At 41.8% G+C, this 15,707-nt stretch overlaps 1 protein-coding gene across 1 annotated transcript; it reads right to left on the bottom strand.

Annotated features, from left to right (window-relative positions):
* Positions 1 to 369: 369 nt before the first annotated feature.
* gfpt1 (glutamine--fructose-6-phosphate transaminase 1) lies at positions 370 to 15,354 on the bottom strand. Its single transcript, XM_071482540.1, has 19 exons — positions 15,217 to 15,354; positions 13,239 to 13,346; positions 12,590 to 12,697; positions 12,334 to 12,459; positions 12,125 to 12,183; positions 11,897 to 12,031; positions 11,745 to 11,806; positions 11,581 to 11,660; positions 11,370 to 11,478; positions 11,063 to 11,226; positions 9,103 to 9,198; positions 8,562 to 8,659; positions 8,237 to 8,357; positions 7,709 to 7,866; positions 5,042 to 5,156; positions 4,458 to 4,585; positions 4,161 to 4,328; positions 3,484 to 3,645; positions 370 to 2,314 (listed from the first exon to the last, which is right to left on the bottom strand). Exons 1-19 carry the CDS (start codon positions 15,221 to 15,223, stop codon positions 2,270 to 2,272), a joined length of 2,049 nt encoding a protein of 682 aa, XP_071338641.1. The 5' UTR covers positions 15,224 to 15,354; the 3' UTR covers positions 370 to 2,269.
* Positions 15,355 to 15,707: the final 353 nt, after the last annotated feature.

Here is a 15,707-nt window from a genome sequence, read left to right as displayed (position 1 = left end):
TCCACCATTATGACTTTATGTGGATGCATCAGACCACTACTGCTTACCTTACAGACTGTGACTGGTTATACCATGCAGGCACTTAGCATTGTTTGGGATCTTTCATCGTCACTCTAAGCACCCACTGAAGGTCTCCTGCACCTGAAAACTTTGTATATAATGTAGATAAAACTAACCGACAATGATTTTTAATATTATTCCAAATGTAAGTCAATGACTAGATTTCTACTTGCTGTTTTACTGTAATAAAATAATCGTGAAATATTTGTTGACCAGTCTAATCAAGCACAATACTTAGCATCATTGTCAATTTTTTAGGATGTGTGGGTCCACCTTCTCATCCAATGACCTCAGGCACTTAAAACAAGAAGTACTTGACACTTTATTGCATCAGTTTCACTAATAAATAGTGCCCCACTCCCTCAGTAACCCAACAGCTTTCAACAGATGTCACAAGGATTCAGTGCAGCACTACTGTCATCAGTGCCTCCAGTAAAGAAATCTAATTCTGCTCATGTATGTGAGTTAGAAAAGTACCTGTAACAACATTGTCCAGTTTTCAAACCCTTTTAACTGGCTCAGGAAAAGCTCAATGTTGAACAAAAATGCAAAAAAGGAAATGCAAAAAAAAACCTTCCATTTTAAGGCTTGCTTGCAAAAACAAGATAAATATATTTAAATCTAAAATATGTGATGAACTAAAAAGCAGCTCCTATTTCTTCCTCACTACACAACTGTGTGTGTACAACGTCACTCTTTCCTTGGCTTCTGAAACAAAAGACATTTGGGATCACACACACACACACACACATGCACACACATGCGCACACAGTTGGCAACTGACTTTCTACTAAATAAACATCTACATAACTGCCATGTAACTACATATGCCCCCTTTAGGCCTCCAAGTATCTTCACATCATACAATCTACCAATATTAGTACATGTTTGGCTACAAAAACAACATAAGATGAACATATAAAATATATATGTTTTGGTTTAACAACTGCCAAAGCCATTATGCAGATTTTTGGTTCGACAGGACATTTTAAAGTAACATTCGTGTTTCTAATCAAAGAGTAACTTCAATAATAAAAAAAATTATGTTTCTAAGAAAAAAAAGGGTTCAAGCAATGGCTACAAATGGTCCCATATTGCAGCAGTCATGGTGGTAGGGTGTGGGCTGGCGACCGGGTGCTACTTCTACTGCATGTTATTAAATTCATCTCACTGGAATTACTTTAGTTTTTAAAATTATGTGCAAACTTGAGACCAGAACTTGGAAATAAGTCTGTCTGTCTTCTGAGCAATTGAGCAACATAAGAATCAAACACTAAATTGTGCACAGAGAGCTTTACAATAAAAGTATAATGTACAGAAAATAGTGAAAGCAGAAAACAAAAATCTCACTCTGGTGTAGGTGGCACAGGTAACAAAGCTTTTTCTCACTAAATGAGCACACCAAGACTAGAGTGTGAAATCTGAAAGACAAGGTTTATACAATGAGCAAGCTTCTGTAACCTACACAAGAAGATTTTTACACAGTAGTGTATTCACAAGTTTTTCTATGATCTGACTTATGATGCTGTTCCTACAGCAGAGTTGTGCGACCTCAGAACAAAGTCCAAGAGAGTCAAAACTGGCAAACTGCACTGTAATTACGAAAAGGCGATGACCTGTGGCTTGGAATGATTCGAGAAAGTCGTTTACTTCAACTGTGAAGTATAGACACTTCAAATGATTAGCTGCCAAAGAAAAATATCCCAACTAAACTACAAATCATTGCACTAAAGAAAAAAAGAGCCAGTAAAGGCCTTTAAAACCTAACTTCTGTCAGTCAACAGCTTTAACATCAGCTCCCAGAGAGACTAATCAGGGGAAAAAAAACATGGAGGGCTTGCTCACGCGTTTCAACATCTATGTGAATAAACCCAAAATGTCACTGTCAGTTGCTACAGGTTACACAAAACCAAAAAGAGTGATAACGACATGCCAGTGCCAGCCCAGGTCCTGCCACCATGGAAGAAAAAGAACTTCTCTATCAATAACATGACAATGATGCCAAAGGTTTCTGAGAAAATAGACAGTGAGATACAGATAATATGCAACAGTGAGATACACCGTTGAGAAAAAGATTGCATTAAAAAGAGCCTAGACACATAAACAGGACATTGTCTTCTCTTGGTTTCTGCATACAGACGCTCCCTCGCCATGTCTGCTCGAATACGCGTCCACCAGGCTCTTGTTGTTAGGTGATGAACGATGCTGTTTACTCTACTGTCACAGACTTGGCCAGGTTTCTTGGGCAGTCCACCTGTATTTCAATAGAGGAGGGTCAATTACTATATGACAAACAACAGCAATTTAAATGGACAAGAAGTCATACAGGGCTTCTGCTTTTGACTAAGTGCTACTGTCAGAGTCTTAACAAAAACACACTTTAATGTTCGAGCCAGCGATATGACAGCTTAACAGTACTGCTCAAAAAAAACAAGAGAAAAAAACAAAACACAAAAAAAAAAACACTGGGTGTGGGAGGAAGCTGTGTGCACATAAATGTTTGCTTCTCTGTCAGAACAGCAGCACATCTTGGCATAGCTGTGAATACTCATTGACATAAAAACAAGTACTGTCAGGAAATCCTTCTGAAGTGAAGTGCTTCAAAAGCTGTGTCAATACTGGCTATATTTATATGCTGTACTTCAGTTAAGCTGTTTACTTTGACCTATTGACCTCCTTACAGTACAACAAAGTCAGTGAAGTATACAATGACGCAACAGCCAGTCCAATTCTGTTTAAACAGTGAGCTGCCTCTAAAGCTGGAGAAAGAAACAAAAATACCAGTAACACTAATAATAGTAATGCCTGGTGGTCTTTGCCAACATGGTTTTGTGTTACCATTAAAAATGAACCAGTCTGAATTTGTGCACAGATGGTGGTATTTACATGTTACTGTGATCCTCACAATGTGGCAGGTAACCTCACAGTCAGAGTATCACCTTTGATCTGATTTAGAGAGTTTACAAGCTTGGACTCAAAATTAGGTTACTTGTTGAAGTGAGTTAGGGATTCTGTGACCTGCTCATATAAACACTGCATGTTGTTTGTTTCTGGTGGTGGATCTCAGTGCACTTGCCAACAAAGCAGTTCAGAGGTATACTGCCAGAAAATCAAGCACACTGAGCTTATAACAACAGTGTAAAATCACATCTCCTTTATAACAGAGGTGCAGCGTCTTTTCGGCAATTCACCTCTAAACGTCAAATTTCTTCTGACTTGTGTACCCTCATGTCAATTGTATGTACTGTTGATACTGAAGGTTTTACTGCAGGTGAAAATAGTGGAGACGTGGGACTTAAAAAAACTGCTAAGAAACTACTTTGAAACTACTTTTTAGTGCCACAAGTGTTGAGGAAATAAGTCTCAATTAGCCAAACACACTGGATTATCAGTGGCTGTTCAGCCTGAAGGGACAGTACTTACGTCGTAACCTCGGAGGACAGCCAGGTGGAAGGACAGCAGCTGCAGGGGGATGACGCTCAGGATGCCCTGCAGGCAGTCCACACAGTGAGGCACTTTGATGGTGCGGCTGGAGTTCTTGATGGTCTCGTAATCATCTTTGTCACAGATCACAATAGGACGGCCCTGTAAAAAGTCAATAAAAAAAAGGCTTTAAATGTCAAGTACATCATCTGTTGGTGTCATTCTAAACCGGTACACAATTCACAAGAAGCCAACTATGAAAATACCCGTTTTTTTCCTCCTCATCTCAGTTTAGTTTAACACCTCTTAAGACCACATCTGCTGCAGATTACTGACAGCAATGATGTCACACTGAACCAACCCCTCCCTTGTTTTTACTGAGGTGCAGGATCAGAGGTGTGGCACAGACAGGACTGTGAAAATTAACCCAACATGCAAGATGTACTGTGGTTACCCAGTGTTCAGGTGTTGTGTTTGAACTTTACATGTTCTGGTTTACAGCATTAAAAACACAGTGTGTGTCCTCAGCATTTTAGTGAGTAAATCAAGAGTCTGCAGGGTTTGTTATCACTTGTCGCTGAAACGGGATATTTAAAACTGGATCATAACGTTATATATCAATGTTTGGTAAATATCCATTAGATTAGATTTTTGGGGTGTGTGTGTGTAGGTGTCACCTGGCGGGCGACGACTTGCTGCAGGGCGTTCTGACATTTGGTGTAGGTGTGGTCTCTCATGATGATCATGATGACCGGCATGAGTTTATCCACCAGGGCCAGCGGACCATGTTTCAGCTCTCCAGCCAGGATGCCCTCTGAATGCATGTACGTGATCTCCTTGATTTTCTACACAGGATGAAAAAAAATAAAAATAAAATCACCCACAGGTTAAGAAAATCTAAACTTACATTGAAGTCATGGTTTACATTTCAAAACACAAGACCTCAATCAACCAAGGAAGTTGTATTTGCTCACCAGTGCTCCTTCCAGGCAGGTAGCGTAATGGTAGCCTCTACCCATGATCAGCACACTCTTCTGCTGGTACAGCTCTGTTGCCAACTTCTGGATCTCATCATCCAAACTGAGGACCTCCTTAATCAGGTCTAACACACACAGAACAGATAAGAACAGATAGGACTGAGCCTTAAAACAACTATGTGTAATCTTTGAATAAAGTACTGTGTAAACATGCTGCTGCTGTCACATGCTGGAATCTGGACCGAACTGGGTCATAATGTTGGTCAGGGAGTGGCCAGACGTTCCTCATTAGTTTCCCATTAGGGACATGCCATCATATGTTTTAGATCCAGAGCAGCATGCAAAGGCTTAAAGCCAACAGATAGTCCTCCCTCCTCCTCTTACTCTTTCTTCTTCTGATTCCCGTCTCATCACTTAGCTTCCTCTTCCAAGAGGATTGTTTGAAGAAACAACAAAAATGAAGCAGGCTTTGGATGTACTTGATCTTTGCTCCGAGAGCTGTTTTCCATCCCTATGCATTTTAATCTCACATGTGATCAGGATTTCCCTGGCTGAAGCAGAGTACTCGTGGCTTGATTTACCTGGAAGCACTCTCAGACCCTGGATTATCTCACGCCGTCTGGGCTGCATGGAAATCCTGTCATCGCACATCAAAAGGGCAAACATGATCAGGGCCACAAACTGGCTGGTGTAGGCCTGCAGAGCAAAAAGTCAGATAAGCAGAGTGTATGTGTTATTAATGTCAGCACAAAAAATTTTAACTTTTTGAAATTTTTTCTTATTGGCCGATTTACAAAGAAAACAGCTGTACAATGATGTGTGCACACATGTAGAAATGGTCACAAGCTCTCCCTGGACATGGGAATATTGCTTGTGGTGACCCAATTACAGAAGGTAAAGTACTTTTCCTGTTTTGGAGAACAACACTGAAACTAAATAGCAGCAACCTGATGTTAACTTCAGCCTCTCTTTAAAGAAAGTTTGCGGAGCCTTGTGTTTCTTGTCTCTCCGTTTTGATAGTGAACTTTGTCTCCATCTTATAATCTGCACCAGATGAGAAATGGAAGGAGAGGAAGATTTTAGTACCCGCCAAACAGCATTAAAATGCATGCAGTTGAGCTCAGTCAAGCTAGTGCTGCTCATCCTGGAAAACTTGATGAACGCGCGCACACACACAGGGACACACACACACCACATCACATCAGAGAGCACCCTCTCTGATCATCCTGGAAATGTCACCCCTCGCAACCTCAGCACATTTGAGACTCGATGCCTGTCGTCATCAACTCACACTCTCTCTGTGTTTTTGGAGCACGTTTGGAGGCCTTCCATGCCCATTTGGGAGATTTAATCAGTGTTCAAGTGAAGCCAAGTTATTTCACGGGACCCTCCGGACTCAGGAATGCCAGTGTCTAAGGCCAAGAAAATAGCTGTAAAACCTTTACAGTGTTTTTTTTTTTTCCTCCTGACAGCACGCTAACCACAGTCCCTCAGAACTCTGACGGTCTGTGCTATTGGCCTAGATGTGGCAACATATTCAATCCACATAGTAAACTGTGTGTTTCTGTGCTCATGTCACCAACTTTAGTGTTTTTTGTACAGAACATGCCAGCTGTTACCCTACAACGATGACCAACATACAGCTGGAATATGAACAAACTTCTCTCAAACCCAAACAGTTGTGGAATAGAAAACAAGCTTTGTACCCCCGTAAATTCCCAATGGATACCATTATTGCCTAATTCAAGCAGTCTTCTTCCATTTTCAGCCCCTTGACGTGCCAGCAGGATTTGCCTTTTGATAGCATAGTATAGTATAGTATTTCGTCTCAACTCTCAAATTATTCTATAAATCTTGAATATGACCAAACAAACTGGAAAAATCTCTTTTTCTTTTTCTATTTTCCAGTTAACAAAAAAAAAAAAAAATTTAATAAGCATGAAACAGAAAAAATTCAGGTCAAGTAGATGAATTTGGAGTCATATAGCAGATGGGTGCGATACATGCTCTCCAGTGATTTGATGAGCTAGGTTGTGCAGCATTTGGTTGAGCTGGGTGTGGGTGTGTGGCCCAGCCAGTCAAGCAGTAAATGATGGCGTCTCTGAGACGTGCTCTGGGGCTTTGGAGCAGCGCAAGAGTCGCTGAGCCAAGCCCAAGGGCTGGGCCAGGGAGGGACCTGCTCCATTCTCACTCTCTCTCTCTCTTTTCTCACTTTGCTGCGGCTGGGGCTCCACTGATTCTCTGCTCTGCTCTGAGTCCAAACTGGCAAATCCTTTTGGTTTTTTGAGAGAGAGGTGGGGGTGGGGGTGGGGGTGGGGAGGGCTGAAAACCAAGGATTCTGACTTTACATGAGTTGAGATGAGAATATCAGGCTTCTTCAACTCCCTGTGGTATCAGAGTGGAGGAAAATGTCAGCTTCTAAGAGGCGGTACCAGACTCACAATGAGGTTTTCATCTGGGTTTCTTTCAGTGTCAGTGGGCGTTGAGTTCATTTATGAGATGATGCAACAAACTGGTGTATTGTTGACTGAAGCTCGGTGTCATAAGGTCAGTTCAACCAAAATATAAAAAACATATGTTTCTACTACCTCAGGTGCCTCAGGTGGCCAAATGCCTGCGATGACAGAAAAAGGTTTGTTTTTGTGTTTTTTTTTCAGCTGAGCAATACGTGTGGCTTGGTGTGTTAGCAGTAACTGCTGATGTAACATACAAATCTCTGCCAGCTGTTTAAACCCACGTGAATTGTCACCAACTGTTCTGTTTTGTCCAATTGGCAGGTGCATAAATAAAAACTAGAGTTGCAACCTGAAAATGTATTTGCTAATAGTATTAAAATGCACATTATAATTTATGCAAACTATTGCTTTCTCTGAATAATCCATGCCCGCAATCTTTAATATTGGTATTAATTTATATTCCTTCAATAACTTTTAATCAAGCTGTCATACAGACCAATACAAAATCTGCCCCAGGGGCAGAACAACAAGCTGAAAATGCACCCACTGCATTCACCTGTGTGACTAATGGGACCTGACCAGCTCTTCAGCCTGGCTGCTGACTGAACGATGATACTAAATATTCCCCAGATATTCTAGAAATGGTTCAGATTAGAAGATGGTTATGAGCAAATGTACTGTTGCAGTCACTGAGGCTGTATGAGACCCTGTGTGATAAATGTGCATTGTGGTAAAAACATAGGCGTTTATAAATTCCATGGGCCTTCAGAAGTGAGACTTGTCATGGCTTACCTTGGTGCTGGCTACTCCGATCTCAGGCCCAGCGTTGATGTGGACTCCGCAGTCAGTCTCCCTGGAGATGGAGCTACCCACTGTGTTGGTGACACCCACAGTCAGAGCCCCTCTCTCCTTACAGTAGCGCAGGGCCATAAGGCTGTCAGCAGTCTCCCCTGGAGGATTGGCAGAAATGGAAAACACAACAGTTTGTGCAACGTAACAGTTCTGACAGTAAAATTAAGTTGATTTATCTCCTTGTTTCGGAAATTGCTTTTGCACCATACAGGACTCAGATTTGAAACAGCTTCACAGAAAAACCACAGGGCCCATCACAAACATATCACACATTGAAAAAAAGGATGACACAAAGTCACACATTCCCAAAGCTGCAGAAAACTGAACTGTACAGCAGAATTTTGCTAAGACTCAAGCAGCACACAAGAAATTAATCAGGAAGAGCCAAAGTGGCTCCACCAGACGGAAACTGGAAGACAAATGGGGAATGTGCACCAGATCAAGTCCAGATGGCACTGGCCTCCCCACCTGACTGGCTGATAAAGAAGCAGACGTCGTCTCGGAAGACGGGTGTGTTCCTGTCCAGGAAGTCGCTGGCCAGCTCCACCATGACAGGTAGCTCAGTTAGCTCCTCCAGGACCTGGCGGGTCTGGGAAAAAAACAGACTGCTCAGCATCATTCTGTTAAAGACTGGTCGAGCACACGTGCTAGCACACAACCCTTACGCACCCGTGTCAATGATACAGACATCGCATTTGCTACTTGTCTGACGGACTCAGTGTGGACGGTGAAACAGACGCATGTCCATGATGTGAAATTACACTAAAGAAGTGTTTGGTAAATGGCTACTCACCGCTACTCCAGCATGGTAGCTGGTGCCACAGGCAATAAGAATAAGTCGCCGACACCTCTGGATCTCTTTGATGTGGTCCTTCAGTCCACCCAGTGTCACTGAAAAGCCAAACAGCTAATCCATCATTTTGCTCCTTATTTAAAAAAAAAGGTCACAAAGAGTGCTGAGAAAAAAATAATTTAAAACAACTGGTTTTGCTTTTTACATGTATGTAACTCTGCTTTATTTATTCATGAACCATGAGAAGAAAAAGAGAAAAAACTCTTTCATTTTAAAATTAAGACTCTGACATGTAGTGGCATGCAGGCAACTGAAATAAATCAGCGTGTGCTTTCCTAAACTAAAGACATCTGACCATGTGTTTGAGCAAAATGCATGAAGAAAAAGAATGACTGTTTGCACTTTTAGAGGTTATTCAAATGTGGCAATCCCAGAGTTATAAAATGTGGAGAAAGAAAATGGGGACAAAGTAGAACACAGTGCATTTATGTGTGTTATTATATCAATGCTGCACTGAGAAAACTAATAAGACACCTCTAACCTGTGTTGTTGTCAAAGTTGACTCTCCCTCTCATAGTGTTGACAACAGACTCTGGCTGCTCAAAGATCTCCTTCTGCATGAAGGAGCTGTAGTTGCCTGTGGTGGGAGGGTCAGAAATCAGGGGATTATTTTCAACACTAATTCATGAAAAAAAACAAACAAAAAAAAAAGGTAAATGCCGTCAGAGAGGGATCTTGTTGACACACATAAAGCCCCTGAAAATGCAAACCACAGCCTCATGGAGAAGCAAGAAATATCTCAACGTTTTTTGTTGCTTTATTATAAATTCAGAGCCACAGTGTCAGGCCACTCTTGAAATGAAGGAAAACAAACATGAGACATCGGGGAGATAGTGTTTTTCCATCCATTGCAAACTGTGACAGCGAGATATGCAAGAGCTGTTTCTCCTGCTCCTGACAGCAATTTGGGTAATGAAAATTAGGTTATTCAGCAAAAAGGCTCCAGAAACTGAGACAGAGGAGAGAGGCTGAGTAATGACAGGACCACAAAGGAATGTCGAATGCAGCCAGCATCAGTTTCACTCTGCCCTCTGCTGGATTACTGAGGAAGAGTCAGTGGAGGAGAAGGGGAAAAAAAAAAAAAAAAAGAAAAAAAAAACATTCACAGACTTCTAATCAGTTATTGTGACAGTGACACATTTTTCATTGTGTTGGCTCTGAAGCCTGGCACATTTGCCCCTCTCTAGAGCTGCAAGGATCAGTTGATTGATTGATTGATTAATTAATCATTTCAGTCATTTTTGTCAAATTGATTCCAGCTTCTCACATATGGGGATCTGCTGCTTGTTTCTATCACATACGATCGTAAATGATATATTTTTAGGACTATTGGTCAGACAAGATAGGGTATTTAAGGATATTACTTTGGGATGTGGGAAGTTGAGATGAGTGTTTTCACTACTTATTGATGTTTGATAGACTTAATGATTGATCAAGGAAATATTTGGCAGATTAATCAACACTAAAACAGAGGAATAATGAAAATGTAGCTCTAGTCCCTTCAAAGGAATATTCGACATTTCAGGAAATATATTAATTCACTTTCATGACCAGAGTTAGATGAGAAGGCTGATAGCATTTTCATGTCTGTTTGATAAATATGAAGCTACAGCCAGCAGCTGGTTATCTTAGCTTAACACAAAGACTGGCAACAGGAGGAAACAGTTAGCCTAGCTCTGTCCAAAACTAACAGAATCCACCTACTGCTACTTCTAAATCTCCCTAATTAACACATTATATCTCATTTCTTTCATCTGTACAAAAACTATAACTTGCCATTTTATGGGGAAACGCAAACCCCCATTATACCGTTGAATAGATAGGCCACTTCGTCACGCTAACTGCCTGTAGCTTCATATTTAATGATAAGAGAGTGGTATTGATCTTCTCCCACAACTCTCAACAAGGAAGCAGACTCAGCATATTTCGTAGAATGTACTTCTTTTAATTTAGGGAACTGCATGTAAATACTCTCAAATTAAAGTGGAAATTTACACTTTAACTTCATCAGCCTTTGTTTGAATTCAAATAAATTTTACTACCAGTTTGCTGGAATAAAAAGTCAAAACAACATGTAAAACCTTTACAGTCCAGCTTCAAAATGAATGGGCTACATGTCAGCTCAGGCACAGAGAGGGAAGGTGAGGGAGATAAAGGTAACTCTGGGGGGTCATTTTAAAGACTGGCTTCCCCGGGGGGTGCAACTCATCCAGCAGGGCTGTAACTACTTGGATAATAACAAGGATAGCCTCAGGGCTGGGTGTTAAAAGCCTGTTCAGTAATATAAGCTTCCAGTCTCCTATTAAAAGGTACACAATAATAACAGGATACAGGACAGAAATTACAAGGTAGAGCACAAATGATTTACTTCCTAATATGGCCTGAAGTAATTTATGGTGAGGAGAAAATGTGATCGCAGCAAAGGCTGACCCTCCACTCACCCTTCATGATTTGCTGTAGCTCCATCTGCAAGGTTTGGATGGCGCGAGCTGGGTAGTCTCCAGCCCTGCGCTTTATCCTGTGGATGGACAACCGGCCATCCATCACGGCAGCCACATCATCGTCCTCCAGGAAGATCACCCGGTTCGTGTGCTCAATCACTGCACTGTTGTGACAAAGAGACAGACCACAACACATCAGACGTTCGATTTACGCTCAACAGACAAGACTGAGACAAACTGGGATGCATGTTTCAAGGAGAATTTGCTGTAAAAAAGGGTGGATACAAAGACACAGCTATCTGCTTACCTTGCATCTGAGGCAAAGTAGTACTCCACAGCTTTCTCATCCACAGGGAACAGGCAGGTGTCCTGGTCTGTCCTGGGTAGGGCACCGCAGCTCTTCTTGTCTTTAGCAGCTGAGAAAAGGAAAAAAGTGGGCCTCAGTCACACTTATGCAGTCACGTGGAAAAATTAGAAACGCACATTCCACACATTCATAAACAGAAACAGAAACTCACATGAGCGGTAGAGCACAGGAATATGATCTGTGGACAGCTTGTGATCACTCCTCACTCCAATCAGCAGAGGACTTCCCCTCCTGCACAGCAACATAATAATAAGCCAACAGTGCTTGTATCAGCAATAACTAACAACACTTTGACAGCATTGGGTGGTGGAGTACCTTGTGCAAACTGCCTCTCCAGGGTAGTGGACACTCTTGAAGACCAGGGCAAAAGCTCCCTCCTGGCAGGTGGAGCAAAGAGCAAACACATCAGACAGGCTCTTTTATCTGTTGATCACAAGGAGCAGCAGAGTGTATGAGCAGGTTCTTACCAGCTGCTGGATCACCCGTTCCACCAGTGTAGTAAAACTGATGTCGTCACTCTCCCGGTTGTCAAACATGTACTTCACCAGCTTGGCGATGGTCTCTGTGTCAGTCTCTGACTCAAACTCATAGCCTTTGCTCTCCTGTGGAGACGGGAGGGAGAGAGTGTAAGTCCCATCTATAAGTAAGAGTGATGACAAGATGTCTAGAGTAGTTTATGAAAGATATTTGCTCACCAGGAATTTCCTCAGGTCTTTGTAGTTGGTGATAATTCCATTGTGAATGACAATGAACTCTGTGGAGCAGATAGATTATCATAAACTTCAGGATATCAAAATACCTGCATCCAGGTTAAAAACAAAAACAGACTAAGCTGTTGTGGAATGCAACGTAAAACACTTGGTTGTGTAGACTGAGTTAGCTTTCTATCTTTAACACAACTAACCGTTGGTCTTGTCAGATCTATGTGGATGGCTGTTAACTGGGCTTGGTACACCATGGGTGGCCCAGCGGGTGTGAGCAATGCCAAGGTGAACATCAAACTCCACATCCAGGTCAATATCCTGCTGTTCTAAAGGTTGAACAAACACAAGCCAGCAGACAATGTTTAGTATCCCAACTGCACCACAGTGTACAGTATGACAAATCAAGTCAATCGTTAGACTCATTCTTTTAAGGTGAGAAACTTCATCTCAGCTTACTGTGGATCTCCTCGTCAAGAACCTTCACTTTTCCGCGTTGCTTGATCAGTTGGATAGTCTTGGCGTTGGACTCCCACTCCTTGCCATTACCCCCATCAATTCCCACGCCTGACAAAAAAAAGAAAAAAGAAAAAAAAAAAAAAGAGAGAAATAACATGATAAAAGAAGATAAAAGAATCACAAAGTCCTTAAATATCAGTTAAAAAGTATTACAGTGGAATTACCACTTTGCAAGTCATGTCCTGTTTTTGGTTTAACATCAAAGCAGAACTTCAACATAAGATGCTGCTACACTCAATGAATGTCTGTAAAAATCCTTAAGACTGAGATGCAAATGAACTCAACATACAGTAAAATAAGCTCCATTAATGGTGCACTCAGTCTAACCCAACCACTTGATAATGGCCGTTAAATAATTCACAGAACACTGTCTTGGTTTGAGTTCCCAACTCATTGAAATAAATATACAACACATCAACTGATAAAGGTGATTCCTATACTGCATTAACATTATACTGGACACACTGCAAATACTGTCAGCGACCTGGTGGCAATAATCAGGCAGACAGTGAGGGGCCAGACAAGGAAAAAGGCCTGATAAACAGGCAAGAGTGTGTTGGTGATATGAGCTTTTTCCAATCACACTCACCGGCTGAGTCATAGCCTCTGTACTCCAGACGTCGCAGACCTTTGAGGAGGATCTCAAGGATCTCACGCCGGGTCCTTGGCACATGGTAGTTGAGATAGGCAAAGATTCCTGGGGAGAGGGAAAACATATTCAAGATTCAAGCTGTGTTTTTCATATAAAGAATTTTGGTCTGCTAATAATAATTATTTTTTCTTACTTTCTACTATAAAAGCCTGCTTAGAAGGGCAGCTTTAAGTTCAGGTTGATTGAAATCTCTGTCAAACTAGAACAACTACTTCTGTCTGTTTTACAGCTGATATTGAGGGCTTATTGCACCACCGCACAAACAGTATCAATGCATGTGGATTTAAGACACAAATATGACTATTTACTCACTGTCTTAAAATTAGCCTGGAAATATTCTTTTGAACTACAGGCTTTTATAGAACAAAAACTGGCTATGATCATGTTGTTATGATTCCACCAAGAGTTGATGAGGCTTAACAATGACAACAATAGATATGTCAAGGTGGTTGAGGAAGAATGCAACTGGATTCCTTCCAGGTAATGGTAAAAAAAAAAGAAAACACAAAACAAATATTGTTCTCAGGTACAGCAGTAGGACTTGCTTTGAGACAATGGAGTGTATCTATAGACCTGGTGTTTCACACGCTGGTATCTCCTGCTCAGAGGATGGGTGGGGAGGGAGTCATTGTCACGAGGAAAATCCAAGCCAAGATGGTCACTGCATGACTGCACATTAAAACCCTCTTTGCATTGACTGCCACTCAATCAACCAGACTAAGATTTGTTTGTGTATTACCACCAAACAGACTCAAAGACTATTATGGTACAATGACAGGCCCACATATATCAAAATGACTCATTTAATTGACACATTTTAGCAATTATCAGCAGTTCTTCCTGCAAACATTTGGCTTTTACAGCCAATCTAATAACTAACACACACTGAAAGGAGTATCACCTTAAACTGGCTAAAGAGGAGGCACGAAATATTGCCCTGTTACACAGCTAAGTACTGAGAAGGAAATGCAAATGTGAAGCCCGTGGAAAGAGTGGTTCAACAGAGCATTCATTGAGAGCAGCAGGGGATGGAGAGAGGCAGTCAGGGGCAACTCGCCAGGGAAAAATGCTGCACCAGGGAGGCAAAAATCTCAAGACCAAGCAAGAAATAAATGGTTTAACAAGGGTAACTATTAACCTGAGTATAGGGACATTTTATTACCAGCAGGTCTATCTGGTCTGATTGGTGCACTTAAGAGACTGTGGTGACAGTGATGGGAGACAGAGAGACATCACTTATCAGCCACAAGTGACAGAAGAGAAGAGACAGGAGGCAGTGACAGATACTAACAAAACATCTTCACTACATTTCCCAATCGTGAACAAAGGCATAATTTTCCGGGAACTCCAGGAATGGGTTTAACATTAGTGCATTATACATCGGGGTAACACATCCAACACCCCTTTAATTTTTAAGAGCAAAGGATGCATCAGGAGGGCACAAGCTAAAGCATAAAGGCAATATTAACTCACAACTTATTCAAGCATTTAGATCAACAAACCAGAGTGAAACAGGTTTAGTGGAAAGTCACAGGATTTGCGTAATGTCACCGCGAAAACCACGTTAGCTGTCTGTCTGTCGGGACTGGCAAGAAGAAAGCAGCTTGTCGCTTTTACGTTACTCCCAGATGCCGAGGTGTTTGGTAGTCTCCATCACAAATCACACAGAGGACATGTAGAGGTACATTAAACATTTACTGGTTTATAGTTAGCTGGCTGACAGCATCAGCAACACCAGCTCATGTTCGCTAACTCAGGTTAGCCACCCCTAGCTAATTTCAAACGACTTGTGCCTTCAGCTTTAGCTAACGATGCCAGCTGTGTCGATGCCAGCAATTTGATTTACTTGCTATTTTGGCAAACGGGAAATAAGATACATTCCCCACTGAATAAAACAGACGCAGGATATACTCACCACACATGTCTTCAGTTTGGCTGCCAGTTAGTTACTCCGGTCGCTGGGAACGCCTGTCAAATAAGCTTCGCCCCCCTCTGATCTCACTGAGTCAGACCAACCGCCTCCCTCCATGGCGCCTTCTGATTGGTCGGGTGGCCTGTCAGTCAGGTTGCACCTACTGACGCAGGGACTCCTGACGTGGCACCAGGATGCAGATCTGTGGGCAGGACCGACAACAGTTCCTGCTGCTGCCGCCACTATCCAGCACAGTTAAAACCAACATCACCGCACAATGGCAGGCCTGTGCCCCCCTGACACAACCTTGTGCAACAGTGCAGGACTTTCACCAATTCATCATTATCGTGCGGATTAATTCATGAATCATTTTAGTCAATAAAATGTCGACAGAAGACAAATGCACCTGTAGTTGTCTCAACTTTTATTTAGTTTAATGTTTATCTCCTACATTTCTGTACAAATTGCATTTCAATGTAATCTCTAAAATTCCA

This window comes from Trachinotus anak, unplaced genomic scaffold (genome assembly GCF_046630095.1).
Source record: "Trachinotus anak isolate AG129_WGS33_773 ecotype Australia unplaced genomic scaffold, CSIRO_AGI_Tana_v1 ptg000008l, whole genome shotgun sequence".
In the NCBI taxonomy this organism is placed as follows: Eukaryota; Metazoa; Chordata; class Actinopteri; order Carangiformes; family Carangidae; genus Trachinotus; species Trachinotus anak.
The sequence above is the reverse complement of the archived record's forward strand: the minus strand, read 5'-3'. Positions and strand labels throughout refer to the sequence as shown.